Source organism: Delphinus delphis, chromosome 19 (assembly GCF_949987515.2).
Source record: "Delphinus delphis chromosome 19, mDelDel1.2, whole genome shotgun sequence".
NCBI classification, from domain to species: domain Eukaryota; kingdom Metazoa; phylum Chordata; class Mammalia; order Artiodactyla; family Delphinidae; genus Delphinus; species Delphinus delphis.
This window is the reverse complement of record NC_082701.1, coordinates 29,940,666-29,968,355: the sequence shown is the minus strand read 5'-3', so window position 1 is coordinate 29,968,355 and position 27,690 is coordinate 29,940,666. Positions and strand designations below refer to the sequence as shown.

At 36.0% G+C, this 27,690-nt stretch overlaps 1 protein-coding gene across 1 annotated transcript in view; it reads right to left on the bottom strand.

The window, feature by feature from the left end:
- TRIM37 (tripartite motif containing 37) overlaps positions 1-27,690 on the bottom strand; it is a 155,867-nt gene that overhangs the window by 113,935 nt on the left and 14,242 nt on the right. Inside the window, exons 4-11 of the mRNA XM_059997311.1 lie at positions 26,965-27,081; positions 24,943-25,030; positions 23,801-23,923; positions 21,996-22,119; positions 21,065-21,132; positions 10,038-10,162; positions 4,152-4,202; positions 3,008-3,089 (exon numbers count right to left, since the gene is read on the bottom strand). Of these exons, the coding sequence (XP_059853294.1) occupies positions 3,008-3,089; positions 4,152-4,202; positions 10,038-10,162; positions 21,065-21,132; positions 21,996-22,119; positions 23,801-23,923; positions 24,943-25,030; positions 26,965-27,081 (778 nt within the window). The remainder of the gene's footprint in view (positions 1-3,007; positions 3,090-4,151; positions 4,203-10,037; positions 10,163-21,064; positions 21,133-21,995; positions 22,120-23,800; positions 23,924-24,942; positions 25,031-26,964; positions 27,082-27,690) is intronic.

The window sequence follows — 27,690 nt, the reverse complement described above, 5'->3', positions numbered from 1 at the left end:
TACAAAGTGGAGGAACCTTACAAACATTATGCTAAGTAAAAGAAGCAGTAACAAGAAGATGTTACTGTGTTACGATTCCACATACATGAAGTATCTAGAGTAGTCAAATTCATAGAGAAAGTAGAATGGTGGTTGCCAGGGGCTGAGGAGAGGGGGAAATGGGGAATTACTGTTTAACGGGCAGAAAGCTTCAGTTTTGCAAGTAGAAAGAGTTCTGGAAGTTGGTTACAAAACAATGTAAATATACTTAACAATACTAAATGTACACTTAGAAATGATAAAAATGGTAAATTTTATGTTATGCATCACTTACCAAGATTAAAAAAAGAGGAAATAAAGAGAATAACATCCCTACAGACAATGAAAGCACCCTAGAAAAACATACTCAAAGATCAAAATTGTAACCATTTCAAAAGAACCTAATAGACACTAAGAAAATAATATGACGGCCCACAGGAAGAAAAGAAAAAATAAGAAAATAATATGATATGAAAGAATAACACAAATCAGTATTAGAAAAACTCAGAAATCAGGTAATAGGACTAAGGAAAGAGAAATAAAAGGAAAAGTTATTTAAGAAATAAAGACTGAACTAAAAGGAACACAAGAGCAAATAAGCACAACAGTTTATATCTTTCAAAAAATAAGTGAACAAAAGAAAATTTTAAAAATTAAAAAGAAATGAAGAAAAAGCTGAAAAGTTCAGAGAGAAAGTGGTAAATATTGAAGACAGGCAAGGAAGATGTAAAATGAAGATAATACAAGTCCCAAGAGAGAAAACCAAAGACAGAAACAAAGTAAATATTTAAAACTATAATTCAGGAAACGTTTTCTTTAAAAAGTCTAAAACTACATATTGAAAGAGCCCAGCATGTAACTGAGAATACTGACCGAGAACAACCAAAACATATAGTAGTAAATTATTGGACTTAAAAAGAATTAGATTATTTGGGCATCTAGACAATATTAGCAAATGCCTTTTAAGGATCAGTTTATCATCAGACTTTACCAAAAGAAAATGGAATTGAATATTTAAGATACCCAGTGAAAGAAAACATGAGCCAAGAATTTTGCATCCAGCAATACTGGCTTTAGCTTATAAAGGATAGAAACTATTTTCAACACACAAAAATTCAGGAAATATTGCTTTCATTAGCCCTTCCAGTAGAATTTACTAGAGAACAAGCTTTGAACACCCTAACTGTTGTCCAGACATGGCATAGTGAAATGTGGAGAGTATATTTCCAAATAAAATTTTAAACATTTCTCAGTAATCAAATCAATGATGGAATTAGAGTTCCCCTTCTGAGATTTTTGTGTTTGTAAGGTGAAATAAGGCAAATAAGTGATTGATTATGAGATTATAATTCTATCACTTCCTATGGCTTCAAAAAGTAGGATTCCTAGCATAGAAGAAAGGAGATACAGGTGTAATGTAAAGAGATTATGTTTAAAAAACTCTATAATCCTTAATTTGAATTGTAAACATGAGCATTAACTCAGGAGTTATTTTATCTCTAAAAAATACATACATACATGTGACACCCTGATATTCTACAATTATATAGCAATTGTAAAGTGTTCATAAATATTTTTTCTCTATTAAGATCACTGGAGTTTTTCCACTTCAATTTTAAGCACACTCCTACCCAGTTTTTCTCAAAGTATGGTCTTTGGGCTAAAAACAAACAAATAAAACTTCTAAAATGTATAACACCAAGAATGAACTAGGACTTTGGGTGATAATGTGTCAATGTAAATTCATCAAGTGCAAAAAATGTACCACTCTGGCACAGGGCATGTTGATAGTGGCAGAGGCTGTGCATGTGTGGGGGCAGTGGGTGCGAATAGAGCTCTCTGTACTTTCCACTCAATTTTGCTGTTAACCTAAAACTGCTCTAAAAAATAGAGTCTATTAGATAAATTTTTAAATACATACATACATACATATTAATCCCTCCCCCTTCCCAAACCCCCACATACATTTGCCTATGTAATTCCCTAGTTCTGTTCATGAAGAAAGCCTAGAAACAGTGACTAACCTGGTAGAAATGAGCACCCTTAACGCCCAGTTTGGTCTTGAAATACAATTTTCCCACTAAAAGAAATCAGGGCTTTTTGGATAAAATGACCAATTTTCAGGTACAGAGTAGGAAATGTACAAGATGAGACTAGAACATCTTGCCACGGAAGAGGACAAGAAAGCTAACTACTAGCGTCACTACTAGACTATTAGGGTCAGAGCAAAGTGACACAGAGCCAACTTAAAGAGACTAAATATGTATAAATCCATGAGTTCATAATGATATTTTTTTTAAAAACCTAGCTAATTACTTTCAGAGAATAAGGAAAATCACTAAATAACAGGAAAGAGTCTTGCCTATTCTATATGAACTGTAATACTGGATAACCAAACAATAGGTAAAGGTAAGCATCTCTTTATAAAAGCATTACACGTAATAAGCAAAAAAGAAACAAAATGAGAATCACTACTCTGCAACTTCCAGTGAATTAACAGATGTAGGCAATGTTCATCAATATGACAAAAAGATATGCAACTAGATATGATATGATAAAAGCACACACTACTGCTTATATTCTTGCCATTGGAATTGACTATGCAGCTCATCATACCACTGGGTCCAGCTGCCAATATGCAGCAAATCTACAGGTCAAAGAAACATACTGAAATGCACCATGAGTATGCAGTCAACACACATGTGTTTCTGATGACCATCTGTAAATGTATTTTTTTTAATGATTTTTAAAATAAGAATTTTAAACATTTCTTCTAAATGTTAGTGAAATAAGGTTCAGTAATATGCCAGTGTTTACACTGTTTATATTTAACTCATTTTTTTCACAGGTTTAGCAACATATCCTATAAAGAAACAAAATTGTCATTACTTTAATTCCTTTCTCCACTAAAAAAGTGAACCAGTGTACTATAGAACCCTAAAAGAAAGATCTTGGTTTCAAAATTTATTAGAAATAATGAAAAACTTACTGGGTAAACTTTTAACCTCCAACAAAGTCCTGAAACTTGAAGAGGTGGACTGTAAACAGGATCTGCTCTCTGACGCAAAGTACTAAAGTAAAAGAAAACCAACTGAATCCCAAGATCAAAACTGTTGGGAAATAGCAAACAGGCAAAAACAAAACCCAACCACTTCATGTTACTTATTTGAAGTCCTGGACCAGTAAATGAAGGTGACTGAAGAAGTCAAGATTCCACTGTATAAATTTATATATACTAACATTCTGAAATAAAAGAAACTTTAATGATACAGAAATATTCAGCAGTATCTTTTAAGTTTCAGGTTAAAAAAAAACCCTCAAAATTTTGTCATTTAAGGGAAAAGAAAAATATAACTAAGTGCCTTGAATCTAATTACCACTTCAACAGTCTTCCACCGTTAAAGGAAAAAAAAAAAGTTTCTTCCTCACATCCCCACAGTATAATTATCCTTTTCTAATATGGAAAAAAAATGTGGGGTAATCCTCGGTTTATATCTTAGCCACAGAATTATCCCATAAGAAAAAACAAATTAAATGGGGACTGGTATAAGTTCTCAGTTTGGCCTTAGTTTGATGGTATCACCTCTTGAGATTTTCTCTTCCCAAGGCAAGACCTTTTATATTCTTCATTCCCCACTTCCACGCTGCCCTTTAAGACAAGTCCCTTAGGACCTTTGTGTTTTAATATCTTGGCTTCTAATCTTAGAGAAAAAGCTGTAAAAGCTAACAAATTTAGCATGCAAGTTACAAAGCTTACAAATTTCTTACAGTAATACCCTCCCATCCACAATTTCTTACTTCCCGCCACTCTTATTTCTGAGGATGGGTAGGAGGGCTCATTGATCTCTATCATCCCATTCACCTTATCTTACTAGCAAAGGCTAAGTAGACCCTCTTCTTTAAAAAAGAAAAAAAAAGTTCCATTCCCCACCCTACAGGAGCAATCCATCTAGAAGATATAAAACAATCCAGACAAATGACCTCTATGTATCTAATACAAAACTTGTTTCTTCGAAGACTACACACTGAGTGACAAAGTTCATTAGGTCTGTATGCTACCCAGGAGGGACACCTACCTAGCTCTTACTTACGTACACATACAAAAAAACACTAAAGTTGTCAAAAACTCTTACCTGAAATTCTCTAAAACAAAAGTAGCTGAATCATAAGATGGTACCAACTCACTAAAAAGAAACAAAAGAGAAAAAAATTATTTGGCTTATACAAGTTTAACATTTCATTTAATTAAGAAACAAAGTCAGACTTCCCTGGTGGTGCAGTGGTTAACAATCTGCCTCCCAATGCAAGAGACACGGGTTCGATCCCTGATCGGGGAAGATCCCACATGCCAGGGAGCAACTAAGCCTATGAGACACAACTACTGAAGCCCGCGTGCCCTAGAGCCTGCGCAGCAACTACTGAGCCCACGCGCCGCAACTACTGAAGCCCGCGTGCTGCAACTACTGAAGCCCGCGCTCCTAGAGCCCATGCTCCGCAACGAGAAGCCCGCGTACCGCAACGAAAAGTAGCCCCCACTTGCCACAACTAGAGAAAGCCCTCATTCAGCAATGAAGACCCAATGCAGCCCCCCAAAATAAATAAATCTTAATAAAAAAAAGAAATGAAGTTAAGTCTCTCAGTAACATCTTACAAATTTTATTAAACTAAAATAAGGCCTTAAGAAATATTTTTAAAATTTTATTAAACAACATTAAATCAAATGAATTCATAAAACCATCAAAAGCTGACATCAAAGGTTTGCAATTAAATTGGAGACTCAACAAATACTTTATAATATAGCTTTTTTAAAAAAAGGCAATATATGATTAAGTATTAAAATAACTATAAGAGATATTTAAAAACTAATATGGAAATAGGAAAAGAAAAAAGTTAGGTACTTAGGCTGGACACCTGAAATAGAAAACATATAAACTATTTTAAAAAATCAAAAGAAACAACAAAAGGATAAAATATTACAATAAATCCCCAAACTTCCTTCTTCGGAACAAATTATGAGGAATATTGACAGACCCTAAATACTTTGAGACTATTTACTAGCAAATAAATCTATACAATTTTATAGGATAAGAATACATAATCACATAGGGGTCAAGCAGGATAAGCACATTAACAGTTTCATGGCAAGGCAAGATTACCTAGGGAACTTTAGTTCCATACAGTCTTCTCCAAAGAGAACTAAACTACATCCATAGAGCTAAACTACATCTTCAAAGAGAACTAAACTACACCCACAGCACGCTAATAGTCTCTAGCACTGTCATTAGAACACCTCAAAAGTCAGAGATAGTAAAACATTTATGATAAAGACACTATCATACATAGTGTTGTAATACAGTGTAATATATTTAATATATAAAATTATAAATTTACCAAAAAGATAAACTGCAAGCCATTTCACCACATATTCAGCTATATTTTCTAAAGTTCAATTCATGAAAATGTGTTATTACCAAAATAAGACATAAAATGCATCTAAAGCATTTTCACACTGTGACAGTACCTGAAGAAATTAGTGGTTTGCCAGTGGAAATATAGTACACATTATTAAAAATACATCAGTCTTATTTTATGGTTAAGTATATGTAGCTAAACAGCTCACATCTTTTTCACAAGTAGATGCGGTTTGCCTTGCAACTATTAACTGTAGAGCTATTATCCAATTGTCAAGCACCCCTAACCACAGCCCTAGGCAGTAGTTACCTTTTCTCACATTCCTCATTCCTAGATCCTTTTGTCTGGTTAATCCTTACAATTCCTTCAGATAACAAATTAGAAGTCACATACCTTTGGAGGTCTGCTCTAACTTCTCCCCACAATACGCTCTCTTAGCATTCAATATACACAAAACTCCAATTATCAGAACCAATGCAATTAATGCCTGGGAAGCCTTCCTGGAACCAAAAACCTAATCAGAGCTCCAAGGAATCTCTCCAGGATAGTCTTCAAATTTGGTCAAGTTATAATATGCTTTTGGCTATAATTTTGTGCAACTTCCAACTGCACAAACGTTGTTCAGTTCTCCCACTAAACATCTTTCAAAATGTCTACAGACATTATGCAGGCAATCCCCAGTTGCCTGCTGATCTTCATACTGTTTCTTCCACCATGTCCTTAATACTCGGTGTGATATATTTCCTTTGTTGTTGTTTTTGTTCTAAGACCAGAATATCATTGTCCTATTTTTAATCAGCTCTTGAGGGTCAAAGAGCTCTCACCAAGACACAAAATAAACAGAAGATGAAGAGGACATGTTTAACTTAGAACAGCGAGATAGAAAGCTTACAAGTTAAAGCATACAGGTAGCTAAAGCTTACTAACCAAGAGGGTACAGTATGGCTCTCACTTGCTGAGAATAAATGTTAACATTCAGAGCACAGAAAACAATTATCAATCCTACTATGACATACTCCTACATATGTATAATTTTTTAGCCAAAACTTTTCAGACACAAATAACATTATAATAAATTAGTGCTATGGGGAAGCATTAAAACAGGATACATATACTTCCCCTATCACCAGTCATCACATTTTATTTTATTACTGCTTCAATCACCTATCTTTTTCACTAAATCACAATATGAGGAAACAAGAACTCTCTATTGTGCTCTCTACTTGTATCTGGCACATGCCTGGAACATAGCTGACATTCAAATATTCACTGAATGAATGGATATTTACAAATATTTGCTGGAAAATTCTTGTAATTTGGTAGAAGTATTTACTCAAAATTTCTTTTGCATTCTTTACATATATACACAAAGCCACAACGACCGCTAAGCCACCTAATTCTATCAATTCTACCATCCTTAAGTATTTATTAACATCTCCACATTATGCTCACTTGTTCAGAGGTTATCTATAATCATACTGGTGTTACCACTCTGTCTGCAAATAAGGCACAGCTTTATGTTCTCAAACTTTTATTTCTGTACCTCTTCTACTCTGGTCTTTATGATGACTGGATTCATCTCACGATGGTGTCAGTGAAGCTTCATGGAATATGGAGAGGCTAGCCTCAAAACATCTCTAGCCCAGTATTCTGAAAAATACTGATTTGCAAATCTTTAGACCAGAGACTTCATCATGACTTAAGGGATGAACGGAAGAAAAACAGGATAAGTATCCATTGTTCCCTTGAGAAAACAGACTGGTCAGCTACATAAAAACTGGTTTTCCATCCCAACTTGACCATTCTCCCAGAAACCAAAACTCTTTATGGACTGAGAACTGTACTTTTCTGCTATTTAAGTCCTCCCTGAGAGACTTAAATGCCCCAACAATACAGCCCTTCAAATTCTGGTTGAAATGATTTCTTTGCTGACTTCCAAATATAGCAGCTCTTATCACATCCCCATATTTTTGTTCATGTATACATATCCCATTCTCATCTGCCTAATGAAATTCTAAGTATCTTTCAAGGTCTTCCACAATTCCTTTCTAGGCTATGAAGTCATCTTTACCACAGCAGTCTACCCTGACTTCTCAGAATTTCTGATGTAACTAAGTAACAAATATTCAATTTTAATATACAATTCTCTACCATTTCATGTGGAATATATATCCAGTAAGATTACTTCCTCTTCCATGGCTCCTATGCAGGACTTACAACAGTGCTGAGCACATAGATGACCTTTAATAAATAACATTCCTTTGTTTAATGACCTTTTATTCGCCATTGTGGCTCTATCACAAATCATCAACCGATGGAATATAAGGTACTCAGTTCCATGATCTCAAAGCTTAGAAACAATCACTGCTGCTTTGAACATCTAAACTTTGGTCTGTAACTTAATGTCCATAAATGCTAGCCTTTCTTTCTTCTTTTTACATATGTATGTATGTATGTTTTTTTGTTTTGTTTTTTTTTTGCGGGCCTCTCACTGTTGTGGCCTCTCCCGTTGCGGAGCACAGGCTCCGGACGCGCAGGCTCAGCGGCCATGGCTCACGGGCCCAGCCGCTCCGCGGCACGTGGGATCCTCCCAGACCGGGGCACGAAATCGTGTCCCCTGCATCGGCAGGAGGACTCTCAACCACTGCGCCACCAGGGAAGCCCTGTATGTATGTTTTTATTTATTTAATAATAAATAAAAAAAGACTGCGTTGGGTCTTCCTTACTTCACGCAGGCTTTCTCTAGTTGCCACAAGCGGGGGCTACTCTTCATTGCGGTGCACGGGCTTCTCATTGCAGTGGCTTCTCCTGTTGTGGAGCGTGGGCTCTAGGTGCACGGGCTTCAGTAGTTGTGGCTCCCAAGCTCAGTAGTTGTGGCGCACAGGCTTAGTTGCTCCGCGGCACGTGGGATCTTCCCGGACTAGGGCTCGAACCCGTGTTCCCTGCACTGGCAGGCAGATTCTTAACCACTGCACCATCAGGGAAGCCCCTAGCCTTTCTTATTTGGCCCTCTTTTCTTTGCTGATCAATGAATCAACAGATGGAACACCTGCTTCCTCTATACTGCAAATCATAAACTAAGTTTCTAATAAAAATTACAGTTAAGTTATAAGGCAAGTTTTCCAGTAAGACAGTAAGGTTTCCTAGAGAGGGAGAGGGCCCTAAGGTGACCTTTTCCCAGGGAAATCTCCTTAAATATCAGAGTTTTATTTTTTACTTTTTGGTGGTTTTTTCTTTATTGATGTGCCTCCTGCCTCCCCCATCCCAACCCCAGTTTCAGTCCCTTCCATCTATACCCAAAAAAGAGGTAGTGAAAGGAAGGTATTATTGGGGTTCTGAGTCCCTTGTGCAATTAGAAAGGAAAAAGAAATCAAAATAGGGACTTCCCTGGTGGCGCAGTGGTTAAGAATCGGCCTGCCAATGAAGGGACATGATTCGAGCCCTGGTCTGGGAAGATCCTACATGCCGTGGAGCAACTAAGCCCGTGCGCCACAACTACTGAGCCTGTGTTCTACAGCCCATAAGCCACAACTACTGAGCCCACGTGCCATGACGACTGAAGCCCGCACACCTAGAGCCCAAGCTCCACAAGAGAAGCTACCACAATGAGAAGCCCACGCACTGCAACGAAGAGTAGTCCCTGCTCGCCGCAATTAGAGAAAGCCCGCACACAGCAACGAAGACCCAACACAGCCAAAAAAAATAATAATAAGTAAATAAATAAATTAAAAAAAAGAAATCAAAATAATCACTGGATGTGACAGAAACTGACACTCAAGAAGTCAAGCAGAGGGACTTCCCTGGTGGTCCAATGGCTAAGACTCCTCACTCCCAATGCAGGGTGTCCAGGTTTGTTCCCTGGTCAGGGAACTAGACCCCCACATGCCGCAACTGAAGATCCCACATGCCACAACGAAGATCCCACATGCGGCAACTAAGACCTGGCGCAGTCAAATAAATAAATAAATTTTTTTTTTAAAAAAAGAAGTCAAGCAGAGTTGCTTGCCTGATAACCTGTTGCAAGTAGTATCAGTATACGAGTTTACCTCTATCAATGGTACCCAAACTTCACTGCAGAGTTACTTGAGGTGCTCAAGATTCATTTTCTAGATACCATCTCCAAAGACTGTCAGGGAACAGGCCTGAGAATTTTCATTTTGGAACAACACTCCTGCTGGCTCTGATACAGGAGATCCATGTACCCTATTCTGAATTGTAAAACCCTTATCTCCATATATGGTATTTATATCAAAACTCGTTTCATTCCACTGATGACGGATAGAGTAATTCAGAAAAGGTATCTTCAAAACTGAAATGGCTGACCACACTATCAAAGAGGCAGCCTTGGAATATTAATGAATATCCCTAGTTGACTCAAATCTATTTAACAAGAGCAAATACCCAGCCCTTTTATTAATATTCAGTGCTTGAATAAAATATAAATATTTTATCTGGCTTGTTAATTCACAAAGAAATGAAGACTTACCTTATTGGTCAGGGAGAACTACCTGAGTTCTAGTTGTTAGCAATAGCTTTCTTTTGAAACAAGTATATGCATTTGCACATAAACTTCAAAAGAAAATAAAGTAAAAAAAAATGTGTCGTACCTGGTAAAGTCTGGTGGAACAGGAGTGGTAACAAAGGACGCCATGGGCTTTCGATGAACTTGCTGAAACATCATGAGGATCTCTGAGCTCTTAGATATCAACTCACTCTTACTACAAGATCGCAACTGTTTGAGGAAAAGAACTGTCTGAATAAAAAAATTACTATGCATTGGCACCCCCAAAATCCTTAATAAAGAAGGAAAATGGAAATTATTCTGGTTATATACTGAAAAAACTGAGATAAAGAAAAATATTGGGTTGGCTAAAAGTTTTGTTCGGTTTTTTCTGTAAGCTGGCTGTAGTAGCACTTAGTTGTCTTTAACTTCATTCAAAAGTTTTGTTAGATTGTATGTGACAGCTGTCATATCAGGGTGCATTTAAAGAAAGACTTCTCAAAATTGGTGAATTTTTGTGTAGCCATTTTAACACTGAAGATGGAAGAAAAAAGCAACATTTTCGGCATATTATGCTTTATTATTTCAAGAAAGATAAAAACGCAACCAAAATGAAAAAAAAAGATTTGTGCAGCGAATGGAGAAGGTGTTGTGACTGACTGAACATGTCAAAAGTGTTTTGCAAAGTTTCGTGCTAGAGATTTCTCGCTGGACAATGCTCCACAGCCGGGTAGACAAGTTGAAGTTGAGAGTGGTCAAATTGAGACATTAATTGAGAACAATTGACGTTATACCATGCGGGAGATAGCCGACATACTCAAAATATCCAAATCAAGTGTTGAAAATCCTTTGCAACAGCTTGGTTATGTTCATTGCTTTGATGTTTGGGTTCCACATAAGTGAAAAAAACCTTCTTGACCATATTTCCGCATGCAATTCTCTTATACTTAAATGCAATGAAAATATTCCATTTTTAAAACAAGTTATGACAGGGCTTCCCTGGTGGCGCAGTGGTTGAGAGTCCACCTGCCGATGCAGGGGACACGGGTTCGTGCCCCGGTCCGGGAAGATCCCACATGCCGCGGAGCGGCTGGGCCCGTGAGCCATGGCCGCTGAGCCTGCGCGTCCGGAGCCTGTGCTCCGCAACGGGAGAGGCCACAACAGTGAGAGGCCCGCGTACCGTACCACAAAAAAAAAAAAAAAAGTTATGACAGGCGATGAAAAGTGGATACTGAACAATAATGTGGAACAGAACAGATCATGGGGCGAGCAAAATGAACCACCACCAACCACGCCAAAGGCCGGTCTTCAACCAAAGAAGGTGATGCTGTGTATATGGTGGGACTGGCAGGGAGTTCTCTATTATGAGCTCCTTCCGGAAAACCAAACAATTAATTCCAACAAGTACTGCTCCCAATCAGACCAACTGAAAGCAGCACTCAACAAAAAGCGTCAACAGAAAACGCATAATATTCCATCAGGACAACGCAAGTCTGCATGTTTCTTTGATGACCAGGCAAAAACTGTTACAGCTTGGCTGGGACGTTCTGATTCATCTGCTATATTCAACAGACACTGTACCTTCAGATTTCCATGTATTTAGGTCTTTACAAAATTCTTTTAATGGAAAAATTTCCATTCCCTGGAAAACTGCAAAAGGCACCTGGAACAGTTCTTTGCTCAAAAAGATAAAAAGTTTTCAGAAGACAGAATTATGAAGTTGTCTGAAATATGGCAGAAGGTAGTGGAACAAAAGGGTGAATACGTTGTTCAATAAAGTTCTAGGTGAAAATGAAAAATATGTCTTTTATTTTTACTTAAAAACCGAAGGCACTTTTTGGCCAACACAATAGCTTCTTTCAAAGTGGGTTTGAAAGTTAAGAATCTAGGTTTATTAATTTCCATTATAACAGTAAAGTTATTGAGTAAATGTATTTGATTTTAATGTATTTTTCTCTCATTGTATATTAGCATAAATCCAATTCTAAGCAACTACAAATGTATTTTAGACTGGTACAGTGAAGCCATTATGTATATAAATGAACAAATCCCTAAAAGTCAAAGACCTTCAAACAAGGATTTCTCAAATTGCACTCCAGGGAACAGAGAAATGTTACGACCTAACACACAGAAAAAAGTCTTAACCTCTATCAATCTAGGAAACATTAAGTTATACCAAAGGTAAAAAGTGAGAAATCCAACTTTAGCAAAATAAGCATGGTAGTTAAAAGACTACTGATTTTGTACTCAAGACAACCAGTTTGAAGTCCTAGTCCTGCCACACACCAATTATGTGGCTCAGAGTCTGTTAATGTGTAAAACTGGAATAATATCTACCGCTGCTTGCTATGCTGGTTTGTTAGATCAAGCATGAAGCTGTATGTGAGACAGCTTTGTAAACTGCTATGGGCTGAATCGTGTCCCCATCCCAAACTCATTTGTTCCAGTCCCAACCACCAGTACCTCATAGTGTAACTATATTTGGAGATAAGCCCTTCAGAGGACAAAACGAGAAGGCAGCCATCTGCAAGCCAGAGAGAGAGGTCTCAGGGAAAACCAAACTGCCAATACCTTGATCTTGGACTACCAGCCTCCAGAACACTGAGAAAATAAATTTCTGTTGTTTAAGCCTCTTAGTCTGTGGTGTTTTGTTACGGAAGCCCTAACAAACTAATACACTATCAAGTGCCATACAAATGATATTCAAAAATCCACGACAACTGGGTTTATGTCTTTTAAAAGATAGTTGCTTACAGCTCACCAAGAATAACGATATAACATAACTGGTATCATATGATAAATACCAAAATTTATAGCTTTCATTCAAATATTTATTGAATGCATACTATGTGTATCCCTCCTTGACCTTATTTCCTCCAAAGGTAGACTTTTAAATAGATACCTTTAATAAAGTTAAGGTAGTTCCTTTTACTCTTAGTTTGCTGAATAATTTGGCCATGAATGAGGATCGAATATAATTGAATGTTATTTTAAAAATTAATATTATTCTATTCATTTCTACTTATATGTTCATGTGGTTTTGCCCTTTAAACTCTTGAGTTACAATCAAGAGATTTTTCTGATAATGAAACATTCCTTTCATTAACCCTACCAAGTCTTGCTTTCTTGTTTTGTTTTAGTAAGTATCCTACTAATTTTGATTTGTCAGTATTTTAACATTATGGTATTTATGTTTATAATAGAGTTGGGCTTTAATTTTGTTTTCTTACAGTGTTCTTAATGCTGACTCGTTATTAACATTACATCAATCTCAAAGACTGAGATGTTAGCTTTGGTACATTTTGTATTCTTTTAGGAAAAAAAAGTGCTTATGATAGATAACAGATATTTAAAGATCTGGTAAAAATTTTCCATTAGTCTGGATCTGATGTTTTTTGATGTCTTTTGACTATATACTTCCAATATAATTTACGTAATGTTTCTTACTTTAAATTATATTCTTTCTTAGGTCATTTTTGGTAATTACAATTTCCTGGAAAACTATCTTCTTCATGTAGATTCTACCTGAATAAAGTTGCTCATTTTTGTAAAGCACATAGAAGAGTGCCTGGTATATAGTAAATGCTATATCCATAATTACTTTGTAAAATATTTTTATTATTTAAATTTCTACTATATTTGTAGTCACGTCCCATTTTTCTTCCCAATATACTGTTGGACATTTTCTTCATTTTTCCTAATCAACCTTGTTAGAGTATCTTCCATTAAATTAATTTATTCAAAGATCCAATACTGGAAAAAAAAAAAAAAAAAAAAAAAAAAGATCCAATACTGGGTATGTTGATCCTCTCAACTATTTCATGGCACTCTCTTGTTATTTCATCACTGCCTCTGTGATTTCCTTCCATTTTATGCTTCTATACCATTGTTCTTTTTTCTGTCTTTTTTCACTTATTCATAATTTCTTAAACTTCGTTTTAGACTAAAAGTTTCCTTCTAAATATCCTGTAGCTACATCTATTTTAATAATTTATCATTCCAATGGCAATGTCCTCCTTCACTTAAGAACTATGGAGATATTTAACATATATTTAAATGCGTACTTACATACATATATGTAAATTTTTAAACTGTGTTTTTGATATCTATCTTAATTATACTGTGGTCACAGAACATGTTGTTTATATAAATTTATTAAATTTCTTCAGAATTCTATATACCTTAGTATGTGACAAAATGTTGAAACTGTTCCATGTGGACTTAAAAAGAATATATATTCTTCAGTTTGGGATTCAGAATTCCACATATACCTTTTAAATAAAGCTCTCAATTTTCTTTTTCAAAGATCTTCTATTCTTACAATCTTTTGTTAGTTGGAACTATTAGTTTATCAGATTTAAATAAAATAAAATAATTTATTTTTAATCACTCACTACAGATAGTAATTTTATGAAAATCTTATAATTCTGTCAGCATCTGCATTATATATAATGAATTTATGTTTTGGGAACACAAAATCATAACTGTCCTATCTTCCTAAGGTAGATTGTTTCCTTTTTATCACTCGTAATATTTTCACTTTAAATTTCTCATCATTCTCTAGATCTGTCTTAAGAAGTTCACCATGGGATTTTTAAAACTTCGACTTAATCCATTTACATTTATTTTTATTACTGATGTAAGTGTCATCCACTAATGACAATACACAAAATCCAAAAAAATACTCAACCTAAAAATAACCAAAAAAAAAAAAAGGAACAAAGAGCAGGTGGAACAAACAGCAAGATATTAGACTCAAACTTCACCCTATAAGTGAGCACAGTAAACATCCCAGTTAAAAGTCAAAGACTGTCAGACTGAATTAAAAAAACTAGAGCCAATTGTATGCTGCCTACAAGACACACACACTTTAAATATTTAGGAAAAAATACATTAAAAATAAAATGACAGAGTAAGATATGACATAGTAATACTAGTTAAAAGAAAGCTAAAATGGCTTTTTGACATCAAATAAACTAGATTTCAAAGCAAACAGGTCTTTCACACTGATAACGGAAACAATTCATCAAGAGAATGTAACAGTCCTTGGACTTCCCTGGTAGCACAGTGGTTAAGAATCCGCTTGCGGGCTTCCCTGGTGGCGCAGTGGTTGAGAGTCCGCCTGCCAATGCAGGGGACACGGGTTCGTGCCCCGGTCCGGGAAGATCCCACATGCCGCAGAGCAGCTGGGCCCGTGAGCCATGGCCGCTGAGCCTGCACATCCGGATCCTGAGGCTACAACAGTGGGAGGCCCGCGTACCGGGGAAAAAAAAAAAAAAGAATCTGCTTGCCAATGCAGGGGACATGGGTTTCAGCCCTGGTCAGGGAAGATCCCACATACTGTGGAGCAACTAAGCCCGTGTGCCACAACTACTGAACCCTCGTGCCACAACTACTGAAGCCCGCACGCCTAGAGCCCATGCTCCACAACAAGAGACGCCAACGCAATGAGAAGCACGCCCACCGCAACGAAGAGTAGCCCCCACGCGCCACAAGAAGAGAAAGCCCACGCGCAACAACGATCCAATGCAGCCAAAAATAAGTAAAATAAATAAATTTTAAAAAAGAAAGTTAAAAAAAAAGAATATAACAGTCCTAGATGTTTATGCCCCTACTAGTATGGCTTCAAAATTTATGAAATTGGGGACTTCCCGGGTGGTTCAGTGGTTAAGACTCCACACTCCCAATGCAGGGGGCCTGGATTTGATGCCTGGTCAGGGAACTAGATCCCGCATGCTGCAACTAAAAGATCCCATGCGCCACAACTAAGACCTGGCTCAGCCAAATAAATAAATAAATATTTTTTAAAAAACAAAAACCAAACAAACAAAACCCAAAATATATGAAGCAAAAACCGAAAGAATTGCAAGAAACAGACAAATCCATAATTATTGCTAAAAATTTCAATACCCCTCTCTCAATAATTGATAAAACAAGGAGACAGAAAATTCGCAAGGATATAGTAGACTTGAATATCATCATCAACCAACTTGACCTGACATTATAGACTATCAGAAAAATCCCCAAATATTTGGAAACTACTTGAGTCAAAGAAGTCACAGGGGATATAAGAATGTATTTCAAACAGAAAGGTCTCAAATCAATAACCCCAGCTTCCACCCTAAGATTTTAGGAAAAAAAGAGCAAATGAAACTCAAGCTAAGCAAAAGAAAGAAAATAGTTAAATCAAAATAAAACTCAATAAAAAAGAAAGAAAAACAACAGAAAAAAACCAAAACGAAAACCGAAACCTAGTTGAGAAGATCAACAAAAATCAATATCCTCTAGCCAGACTGAGCAGGGAAAAAAGATAGAAGATACAAATTACCAATGTCAAGAGAGAAGTGACATTTCATTCTACAAATGTTAAAAGGATAATAAGGGAATATTATTAATTTTATGCCAATAAATTTAGCAAATTCAAATAAAATGGAATAATTACTTGAAAGACACAAACTACGAAAGTTCACTCAAGAAGAAGTAGGCAGGGACGTCCCGGGTGGCACAGTGGTTAAGAATCTGCCTGCCAATGCAGAGGACACGGGTTCGAGCCCTGGTCCAGGAAGATCCCACATGCCGCGGAGCAACTAAGCTCCTGTGCCACAACTACTGAGCCTGGACTCTACAGCCCGAGAGCCACAACTACTGAAGCTCGTGTGCCTAGAGCCCATGCTCCGCAACAAGAGAAGCCACCGCAATGAGAAGCCCTCCACCACAACAAAGAGTAGCCCCTGCTCGCTACAACTAGAGAAAGCCCGCACGCAGCAACGAAGACCCAATGCAGCCAAAAATAAATGAATGAATGAATGAAAAAAAGAAGTAGTAGGCAATATGAACTGCCCTATATCTAAATTTTTTTTTTTTTTGGTTGCACTGCGCAGCATGTAAGATCTCAGTTCCCTGATCAGGGAATGAACCTGTGCCCTCTGCAGAGGAAGCACAGAGTCTTAACCACTGGACTAACAGGGAAGTCCCAAGAACTGCCCTGTATCTATTAAAGAAACTGAAAACTTTTTGTTTTCCTTCTTTCTTTCCACAAAGAAAACAAGGCCCAAATGGCTTCATTGGTGTATTCTATCAAACAACTAAGGAAGAAACATTATCAGTTCTACACAACTTCTTCCAAAATACTGAAGAGGGCATAATTTAAAGCTCATTCTTTAAGGCCAACATTACTTTGATAACAAAGCCAGACAACAATTCTTTAAGAAAAGAAAACTACAGTCTAATATCCTTCATGCACAGAAGTGCAAAAATCTTAAACAAAATTTTAGTTAATCAAATCCAGTAACATATTAAAACGACAATACATCAATCAACTTAGGGTTTTTAACCCAGGATAAAAGTTGGTTTGATATTTTTCTTAAATGTTCATCTATTTTAAGAACTAAAAAGAAAAACCATATGATCATCTCAATATATGCAGAAAAAGAATTTGACAAAATCCAATATTCAATCCTAATGAAAACTCTCATCAAACGGAATAGAAACGAATTCCTAAACCTGATGAAGGACATCTACAATAAACCCACAGCTAACATCATACTTGAATCAACATTATACGAGAAGTTCTGGGCAGTAACACCTAAAAAGAAATAAAAGGCAGCCAGATCAGAAAAAAATCTGTCTTGGACTTCCATGGTGGTCCACTGGCTAAGACTCTGCGCTCCAAACGCAGGCGGCCCGGGTTCAATCCCTGGGCAGGGAACTAAATCCCATATGCCGCAACTAAGAGTTCACATGCTGCAACTGAAGATCCCATGTGCCGCAACTAAGACCTAGCAGCCAAGTAAATAAATAAATAGAAACACAGAAAGACAGGAAAGGAAGGGGGAAGGGGGGAAAGGGAGAGGTAGGGAAGGAGGGAGGGAGGGAGGGAGGGAGGAAGGAATGAAGGAAGGAAGGAAGGAAGGAAGGAAGGAAGGAAGGAAGGAAACCTGTCTTTATTCAGAGATTACATGACTATCTGCAGGCAATCCAATGAATCTACAAGATAGCCACTAGAACTAATAAATGAATTTAGCAAAATCACAGGATACAAGATCAATATATAAAAATCAATTGTATAGATACAAGTCAGAAATTGGAATTTTTAAAAAACATCCTTTATCATATCAAAAATTCTGAAATACTGAATAAATCTGACGAAAGATGTGAAAAACTTGTACCTTGAAAGCTACAAAACACTGCTGAAATAAAGTCTTCATGAAATGAAGACTCAGTATTGCTAAAATATCACATCTCCCTAAATTGATCTATAGATACAATGTAATTCTGATCAAAACCCCAAAACTTTTTTTGGCAGAAATTAATAAGCTGATTCTAAAGTTCAGATAAAGATGCAAAGGATCTGGAATAACAAAAAACAACTCTAAAAAAAAAAGGAAGAGCAAAGTTGGAGAGCTAACACTGCCTTTTATTATAAAGCAACAATGATCAAAACAGTGCAGTAGTGACATAAAATAAATCAATAGACAATGTGTATATGGACTAAGTTTTGAAAAAGATGCAAAGGCAATTCAGTGAAGAAAGGCTAGTCTTCAACAAATAGTGCTGGAAAAACTGGATAGCCATATATAAAAAACAGAAACAAAAAGACTACCTTGGATCCATACCTCACATACAAATATGGACCAGGGACTTCCCTGGTGGTCCAGTGGTTAAGACTCTACGCTCCCAATGCAGGGAGCCTGGGTTCGATCCCTGGTCAGGGAACTAGGTCCTTCATGCCACAACTAAAATATCCTGAATACTGCAACTAAGACCTGGTGCAGCTAAATAAATAAAATTTTTAAAAAAAAGGATCAAAATGGATATGCCTAAATATAAAACCTAACACTACAAAACTTCTAGAAGAAAACACAGGAGAAAATCTTTGTCACCTTGGGTTAGGTAAAGATTTCTTAGCTATGACAGCAAAAGAACAAATCGGTAACTTACACTTCATCAAAATTTTAAAACTTCCCTTTAAAAGACACTTTCAAGAGAATGAAAAGACAAGCCATAGACTTGAAGAAAATCTTTGCAAAGTACATATCTAATAAAGGACTTCTATCCAGTTTTTTTATAAAGAACTCTCAAAACTCAGTAAGAAAACAAACAAGTCAATAAAATGATGGGCAAAAGATCTGAACTTCAAACAACAAAGAAGATCTGAACAGACACCTCAACAAAGAAGCTATATGGATGGCAAATAAGTTCAAGAAAGGATGCTTAGCATCATTAGGTATAAGGCAAATGCAAATTAAAACCATAATGAAATATTATTACACTCCTATGAGAACAGCTAAAATTAAAGATTGACTATATCATGTGTTAGCAAGGCTGTGGAGGAACTGGCACTCTCAAAGACTACTGATGGAAATATAAATGGTACAATCTCTTTGGGAAAACAGACAGCATTTATTAAAAACCTAATCATGTATCTACCACTCTATCTTAGGAGGACCCAGGAGAAAAGGAAATATATGTCCATCTATAGATTTGTAAATGAATGTTCACTGCCACTTTATTTGTAAAACCCAAAACCAGAAAGCAAACCAAATGACCATAAACAGTTGAATGGAAAAACAAATTGTGGTATATACATACAATGGAATACTACTCAGCAATTAAAAAGGAAACAACTATTGATATATGAATGAACTGCAAAATAATTCTGCTAAGTAAAGGAAGTCAGACATAAAACAAGTATATAATGTGTATGATTCTAATTACATAAAATGCTAGAAAAGGCAAAATTATCTATAATGACAGAAAGGAGATAGGGGGTTGCCTGGAGAGGGAAGTGTTGGGAGAAGCAGGAGAATTTATACAGAGGCACAAAAAATTCTGGAGGAAAAAAGTTACTACTTTGACTATGGTGATAGTTTCGCAGGTGTATACATTTGTCAAACCTTATCAAATTATACACTTTAAATACATGCAGCTTATTTTTTGTCAATTATCCTTCAATAAAGCTGTTAAAAGAAAAAAAAAAGTGCACAGATCCCCAGATCCACCCCTACTCCACTTATAGCTGGTTTAAATTTGTCCTATCACTCCAGCAGAAGGCTGCTAGTTTATTCTCTGGAAGGGATAAAATAAAATCTCTGGACTAGGAGAACAACATGCACAATTAAGAATGGGAATACTGGGGAATTCCCTGGCAGTCCAGTGGTTAGGACTCCGAGCTTTCACCACCAAGGGCTCTGGCTGGGGAAATGAGATTCCGCAAGCCGTGCAGCACAGTCAAAAAAAATACTGAAGAGAAAAACAATATATAAATACTTATGTACTGAACTCTACCAGCCAAATGTAAAGATTGAATAAAAATATTTTCAGACATGCAGTCTCAAAAAATTTATTCTGATTGCCCTTTCATGAAAGCCACAGAGGAAACGTGATACCAAAACAAACGTGTAAATCAAGAGCATGGAAGCCATGAAAATCAGGAATCAGGATTCTTGGGTTGAATCCCAAGAAAGAAATGAAGGGGATCCCCAGGATGATAATTAAGAGAACAACTGCATGAGACAGTTGTGTATCAGGCATAGAGAGGAATTCGAGAATTCCAAAAACCAAATTCAAGACAGATAAAATTATCAAATATTTATGTGACACTATACATTTTATTTATTCATTCACTATGTACTTTATCCCCACCTACCCCGAATCTAAATTATAAACTCTCTGAGGATTATTTTGCCATTGTGTCCACTGTTGTGTTCCAAAGCACCTAAAGCAATGCCTGCTATCTATTTGGTATGTAATAAAAATTTCCTTAATAAATAAAAATGCTAATTTTACCCTAAGAATCATTATGTGTAAGTAATTGGCAATAATATTCTATCTCGAAGTCACCACTTAAGTCACAATGTCAGAAGATTTTAATGTTTTAAAGATTCCTATTGGCTATTATTCCCAGTAAAAATAATTCTGTTTTTTTCAAAAACAAAATTAGTATTATTTTATCTAGTTCCCATACATGATGGAGAAACCTTGAATCAGCTGATTCCTATTTCATAAAAATCCCTACTATAGCACACAGATCCCCAGATCTTTTGATCTTACATAATCTGTCAAAAAACTTTTAAAGTACATGAACAGAAAAAGGATAAAGACTTTATCTCATTTCATTTAATATTTCATCACCTGGTGCTCTACTTCCTGAAGTAAGGATTCCAACAGTTCTGTTTCTTGTGTCAGAGATGTCTTCTGACCTATTTAAAAAACAGGAGAAGACCAACACTCAGGCTTCTTATGGTTCAAGAATAAAGTTAAATTTCATTGAACATGTTCAATAACAAGGAATCAATCTTAAGTAAGCAAAACTTCTTCATTACAGCTACCCTAAAAATTTTTTCCAGAGTTTTAATTATAGTAGCTTTGACAAGAGGATTTCAGAACCAACCCTAACTACAGTTACAAAGGACAATGCAGGGTCTATTAAATACTTCTAAGAAATATACAGTGACAGTATACTTTGTAATGAAATTAACATTATTGCTTCTTCTAAAGGAATATAAAGCTATAGAAAACTAACATTTTTAATCAATCAACTATTCTAAAATAATTCCTCCCCCCAAATTTAAATGCAGCCTAAAAAGATGAATGTAGTTAAGTGGGCCATTTGTTTATATTAAATGTCAGCAAGAGGTATGTGCTTTGAACATAATAGGAACCTGTAAAAAAGAATGTCCAGAGAGGAAAACAGTCTCAAAGAAGCTGGAAACACAGAAGGATAAAGGAATTATTGTTACAGAAATTATTATTATAGAGAAGCAAGAAAGAAACTGCTTTACATGACACAAAAACAAAACAAAACAAAAAAAAGATAGGCACGCTTGCCAAATCAGACCACCTACTTTGTAAATCACAAAGTCTGAAGAGCTGGAAGCATATCCCATGAAGTTAGCAGAAGTTGTATCAATTTGGTGTAATGTTAATTGATACAGAGGAACAATTAACAGGTAGAACTTCTATTTTTTAAAGCAATCTTTTCCTAGCCTATAATAACTCACCAACCACTGAACCTCAAGGAGGTTCAAAGCACCATGTACACAAGCAGCATAGAAAAACTCACCCATCAGTGTTATAAGCTTATTCTTCAGCTGTGTGTCTAACCGTGCAATCATCATCTCCACCGCATTTCTAATTTCCCGAACACGCTCATCTTTTGCACTTCTGACAGCTTCGACATTTCTTTCCTAGAAGATAAGCAGGTAAAAAAATTTTAGGACTCCTCTGGTGGCGCAGTGATTATGAATCCACCTGCCAATGCAGGGGACACGGGTTCGATCCCTAATCCGGGAAGATCCCACATGCCACGGAGCAACTAAGCTCGTGCGCCACAACTACTGAGCCTGTGCTCTAGAGCCCGCGAGCCACAACTACTAAGCCTTCGTGCCACAACTAGTGAAGCTCGTGCACCTAGAGCCCATGCTCCACAACAAGAGAAGCCACTGCAATGAGAAGCCCGCACACCGCAACGAAGAGCAGCCGCTCGCCACAACTCGAGACGGCCCGTGCACAGCAACAAAGACCCAACGCAGCCAAAAATAAATAAATTAATTTATAAAAAAATTTTAATTGAAGAAATTTTTTAAATAGAAGTAAACAGACATTAATGCAATCACTGCAATTATTCTTAAAGTCAGCTGAATTCCTGAAACTCAGAAAAAAATTCTTAAACAATTAAAGCATAACAAAGTACACAATATTTTAACAGTTAAACAGAAAGATACGTAATTACAAAAAAAAAACTGCTTTGGGTAACACATACAAAACACATACTCAAAGCCCCAATCATATAGGAAACCACTGTTCAAAACCAAAAAATTATACTAAAGCCAGTTCACATCACACAAAACTCTAAAACAAATGAAAAATTTGAAAAACCACATCTACTCCAATTTACAAAGTTTTAAATTTTTTTCAGAACGAAACAAACAAAGAAAAAAATAGGGTTTTTAAAGATTGCAGAGCACATAGTTTTTTTAATAGCATACTACCAAAAATAAAAAGCAATCTTTCCTATACTTAGTATTATTATAAGCACAGCAGTGAAAATCTCAAACTAGAACAACCTCCCTAATGCCCAAATTAAAATGCTGTCAAGAGAAAATAATAGAAAAAAAGGTAACTAAACGAAGGCCAAATAGAAGCCATCCAACTTGTTTATATTCCAAAATGACTTTGTGTAGCATACATGTAACTCAAAAACATTATTTTCTGTATAAAGAATGTTATAAATGATGATCTCGATCTTGATTCCTACATGAGTACAATAAAGACAACATCTTGAGTTAGGAATGGTCTGCAAACCTCAGGAATAACTGTCATTCTGGTAACTTTAAACAAAATATATTCCAAAAGTATATTTAGTACTTAAATGTTTGATGCTTATTACATTTTCCCATAGAAATATTACAAATGGTAAATAGCTCACCAGAGCTCTTTGACCCATTCAGTATCTAAAGAGTAGTGTTAAATATTACTCTTTGAATTCTTCAGTTTTAATTCAGGACATCAGAAGTAGTTCATTCCCTGGTAGCAGAAACTCTCCCAAAGAATGAATGACTTAATGACTGTAAAAGTCAATACTGATTCTGTTTAGGAGTCAATTACTGACTATGTAACAAACAGGTTTATTTAATTCATTCACTGATTCGCTATTTCTGCATAAGAGGAGGCAATTCTCTGGCTCCAACTTCAGAACAGGCAAGGGGTTTGGATGCAAATTCCTCAGCTAGTTTGAAGTTGGTGAGAACTATAAGTATATCTTATCAAAATTTCAAATCTTGAGTTCAACATCTGATTGGTTTATATTATGAAAAATATATATTATAGACTATAAAAGGGATAATGATCTTTCAGTAGTAGTCTTACCACTTCTTGAACTAAGCTGATCAGTTCCATGAGACGCCGACGAAGTTTGGCTACCTCTTCATTCACTTTAGTAACATGCTGCTCATAAATTTCCGCCAAAGGTTTAAAGGTATGTCCACCATGCTATTTAAAGTAATGAGTAGTTTTTGAACATTTCCATATATCTCATCTGCATTTACATTCCTTCCTTAACACTCTATGGATACTAATAAACTGGTAAACAATTTCAAATGAATTTTATCTTTTGGCTGCCTTCACTTTGTTAAAACAGGCCAGAGTTTGCTTAAAATCACTTGGCCCATATAGGAAATCCTTCAAGATTTTAGATAATGGACTTTAGCAAAATGTTTACTTATCTAGAAGTTTTCACTCATTAGAAAGAAGCAAAATCCTTAACAATGGCCCAAACCACCTGACACAACCTTATTTGTCACTCTTCTTTTGGTCAGTACTAGCCTTCTTCCATGACCTCAAACCTCTTCCCACAGCCCATTGCAAAAGAAACATCTTATTCAAAAATAATTCTCTTTCATCCACCCTGTCCAAATTCTCCACCCACTTAACTCCTACTCAATCCTTTGGAGCTTAACTCAGGGTCAGGTCCCATGGTTATTCACTCTCACCAGCACTGTATACTTATTCCTAATATTTATCACAACAGTAATTAAGTACAGAACTAGTTGTTTGATATCTGCCGTGTTCATCTCTGAACCCCTAGTCTCTAGCACAAATGAATAAATTAGGAAGGTACTTGAGGAAGAAAGATTAAAAAAAAATCATAAGAACTAGATGTCTGCATTCATATTGTTTCACAAATGTCTATAAAGTTTTTGTTCCATTTTAAAGAAACTAAAATTGGAAATCACAGCCAGGATATCAGATCAACTGATATGAGTAGACATTTTACAGGTTTTTAATTAAAATAAAATATTTATGTAAGGGTTGCACATCATACATCAAAATCTCCCAACAAAAGAAGTTTCTCTGGAATAAGAGAAGGTACAATACCTTCCGCTATGAAGCAGATACATTTAACTTTCATTCTATAAACAGAGTAAAATGATATTACTTTCTATCTAAAACAAACAAATATTTCAGTGCTTTCTACACTCTAAATAATATGCTGAATTTGTTCCGCTTACCATTCCTCCCCAAAGTGCACACTGATGGCAGATACACTTCTTACAAGTCCAGCAAAATACACTAAGTTTTTCATGGTGATTTTCACATCTATACATTATGAAAAAAAAGTACAGTTATAAATTAAATAAATTTAAAAACTGGAACATAGTTACTGCAACAAATTCCTAAGTTTGGGCAAACAGGTCAGTCAATTTTAAATGACTATATCTCAGGAAATATAAAATGTACTCCATGGCTTCTGTGAATTAAGCCGAACAATTACATGTAGAGACAATTTTTTTTAAGTATTGTTTTCATCCATCTATAAGGACTTTAAAATTACATGAAAAATGCAGACTAGTTTCTATTTAAAGTACAAAGATAACATCATTTCTGAGAAACTGTATAGACGATAAATTCTATCCTATTACTACATTTTGGGCAAATCAGATTATGCGTCCATGCCTACATGAGCATGTATGCATGCACACTTTTTCTACATGTGACCAAAGTCAACAATAACCAAGACACAGGTGATTAATTGCACAATACCAGATCCTCATTAGAAATGAACAATTCAATTTAAAAAAGTTTTCCCTTAAACTGAATAACCACAAGCAAAAGAATAAAGTTGGACATGGTTATTAATTGAATTGTGTGCCCCCAAATTCCTACACTGAAGCCCTAATGTAATTGTATTGGGAGTTAGGGCCTTTAAGGAGGTAATGAAGGTTAAATGAAATCACAGGGGTGGAGGCCTACCCAACAGGACTGGTGTCCTTACAAGAAGAGAATGAGACAGCAGGAGTGTGCACTCACAGAGAAAACGCCACGTGAGGATGGAGTGAGAAGTAGCTATATCCTAGTCAAGGAGAGAGGCCTCACCAGATACCAACCCTGACAATACCTTGACCTTGGACTACCAGCCTCTGAAACCATGAGAAAATAAATTTTGTTGTTTAAGCCACCCAGCCTGTGGTATTCTGTTATGGCAGCCCTAGTAGTTAAATACCTTTAAGTTAAATACCTTTAACTTATACCATATTAAAAAAGTAACTTAAAATAGATCAAAGACCTGAACATAAGACCTAAAATGATAAAACTCTTAAAAGAAAACACAGGAGAAAAGCTTCATGATACAGGATTTGGCAATGATTTCTTGGGTATGACACCAAAATCACACACAACAAAAGTAAAAATAGATAAATTGGACTATATCAAAATTAACAACTTCTGTACATTAAAAGACACAATAAACAGAGAAAAAGGGCAATCTATGGAATGGGAGAAAATAGGAACAGAAAGTAAAATGGTGGGAAATAGGAAATTATTGTTTAATGAATTGAGAGCTTCAGATTTGCAAAATGAAAAAATTCTGGAGATTTGCTGTACAACAACGTGCATACACTTAACACTATGAACTATATACTTAAAAATGGTTAAGATAGTAAATATTATGTTGTTCCTTTTGCCGCAATTTAAAAAATTGTTTCTCTTGCCTATAAAGGGGACACACTGTTGCAATTTTAAAAAGCTTTTCACTGATAAATCACACTGAGCTTACAGAAAATACCTAAATAGGTCGACAGTTTGTATTTCTCATTTATAAGTAATCTGAATATCCAATAGGAAATTAATAAAAGCCTGAAGAAACAGCATATTAGATACTATCTCATTTAGCATGATTTCCACACTACCGAATTTAGAATATAGCTTTTACAATATAGGAAATTTATCAGAACCATTATTAATCAATGGCTTATATATAGGCACCTTTAGCAAACCCAAGGGGGGGCCAGTAGGCATCAAGAAGCAAAGAAGAGAGATTAGTAATTAGCAAATTGTGGCAGTTCTAATCCTTTATGAGAGGCTTTAATAAAAGAAGTCAGAGTTAGAGGGTCTTTCCAAATAGAGACACCCACACCATGCCAGAAGAAAATTGTCTTAATGTTCACCTAGGAAGCTTAAACTTTCAATAATGTCATTAAAATACCATGTGGCACAATCTATGAAACACTTGAACAAAGAAACTAAGGACATACTTGTCCTTTTCATTTTCTTCATGTTTGGTGAGACTGCAGAGTTGAAGAGTATCAAGCTGCTGTGTTACTTCTTCTGCCCAACGACAGTTGACTAGTTCTCGTAGCTGGAGTGGAGCACTGGAGAGAAAATATACATACATGTACTCTCAGTCAGGAATTTGAGATCATTTTCTAAAACACATTTCAAAGGTAAATACTGAGGTGACAAATGTGTTAACTCAATGGGGGGAATCCTTTCACAATGTATATGTGTATCAAACAATCACATTTTATACTTTAAATACCTTACAATTTTGTCAATTATACCTCAACAAAGCTGGAAAAAAAAGGAAATTATAAATCAAGAAAAAATAAACACTCTTCAAAATAGGGCTCACAATCATATTCATACCATATTACTATCAAAATAGTAACAAAGACACAATGAAAAGTATGGTTTGTAACTTATTTTTACAATGATGTATCATTTACAAAAAAAACTGAATAAAAAAATTAGCAATTCAGATTACAAACTGAATTCTTTTTTTTTTTTCCCCAGTACGCGGGCCTCTCACTGCTGTGGCTTCTCCCGTTGCAGAGCACAGGCTCCGGACACGCAGGCTCAGCGGCCATGGCTCACGGGCCCAGCCGCTCCGCGGCATGTGGGATCTCCCCAGACCGGGGCACGAACCCGTGTCCCCTACATCGGCAGGCGGACTCTCAACCACTGTGCCACCAGGGAAGCCC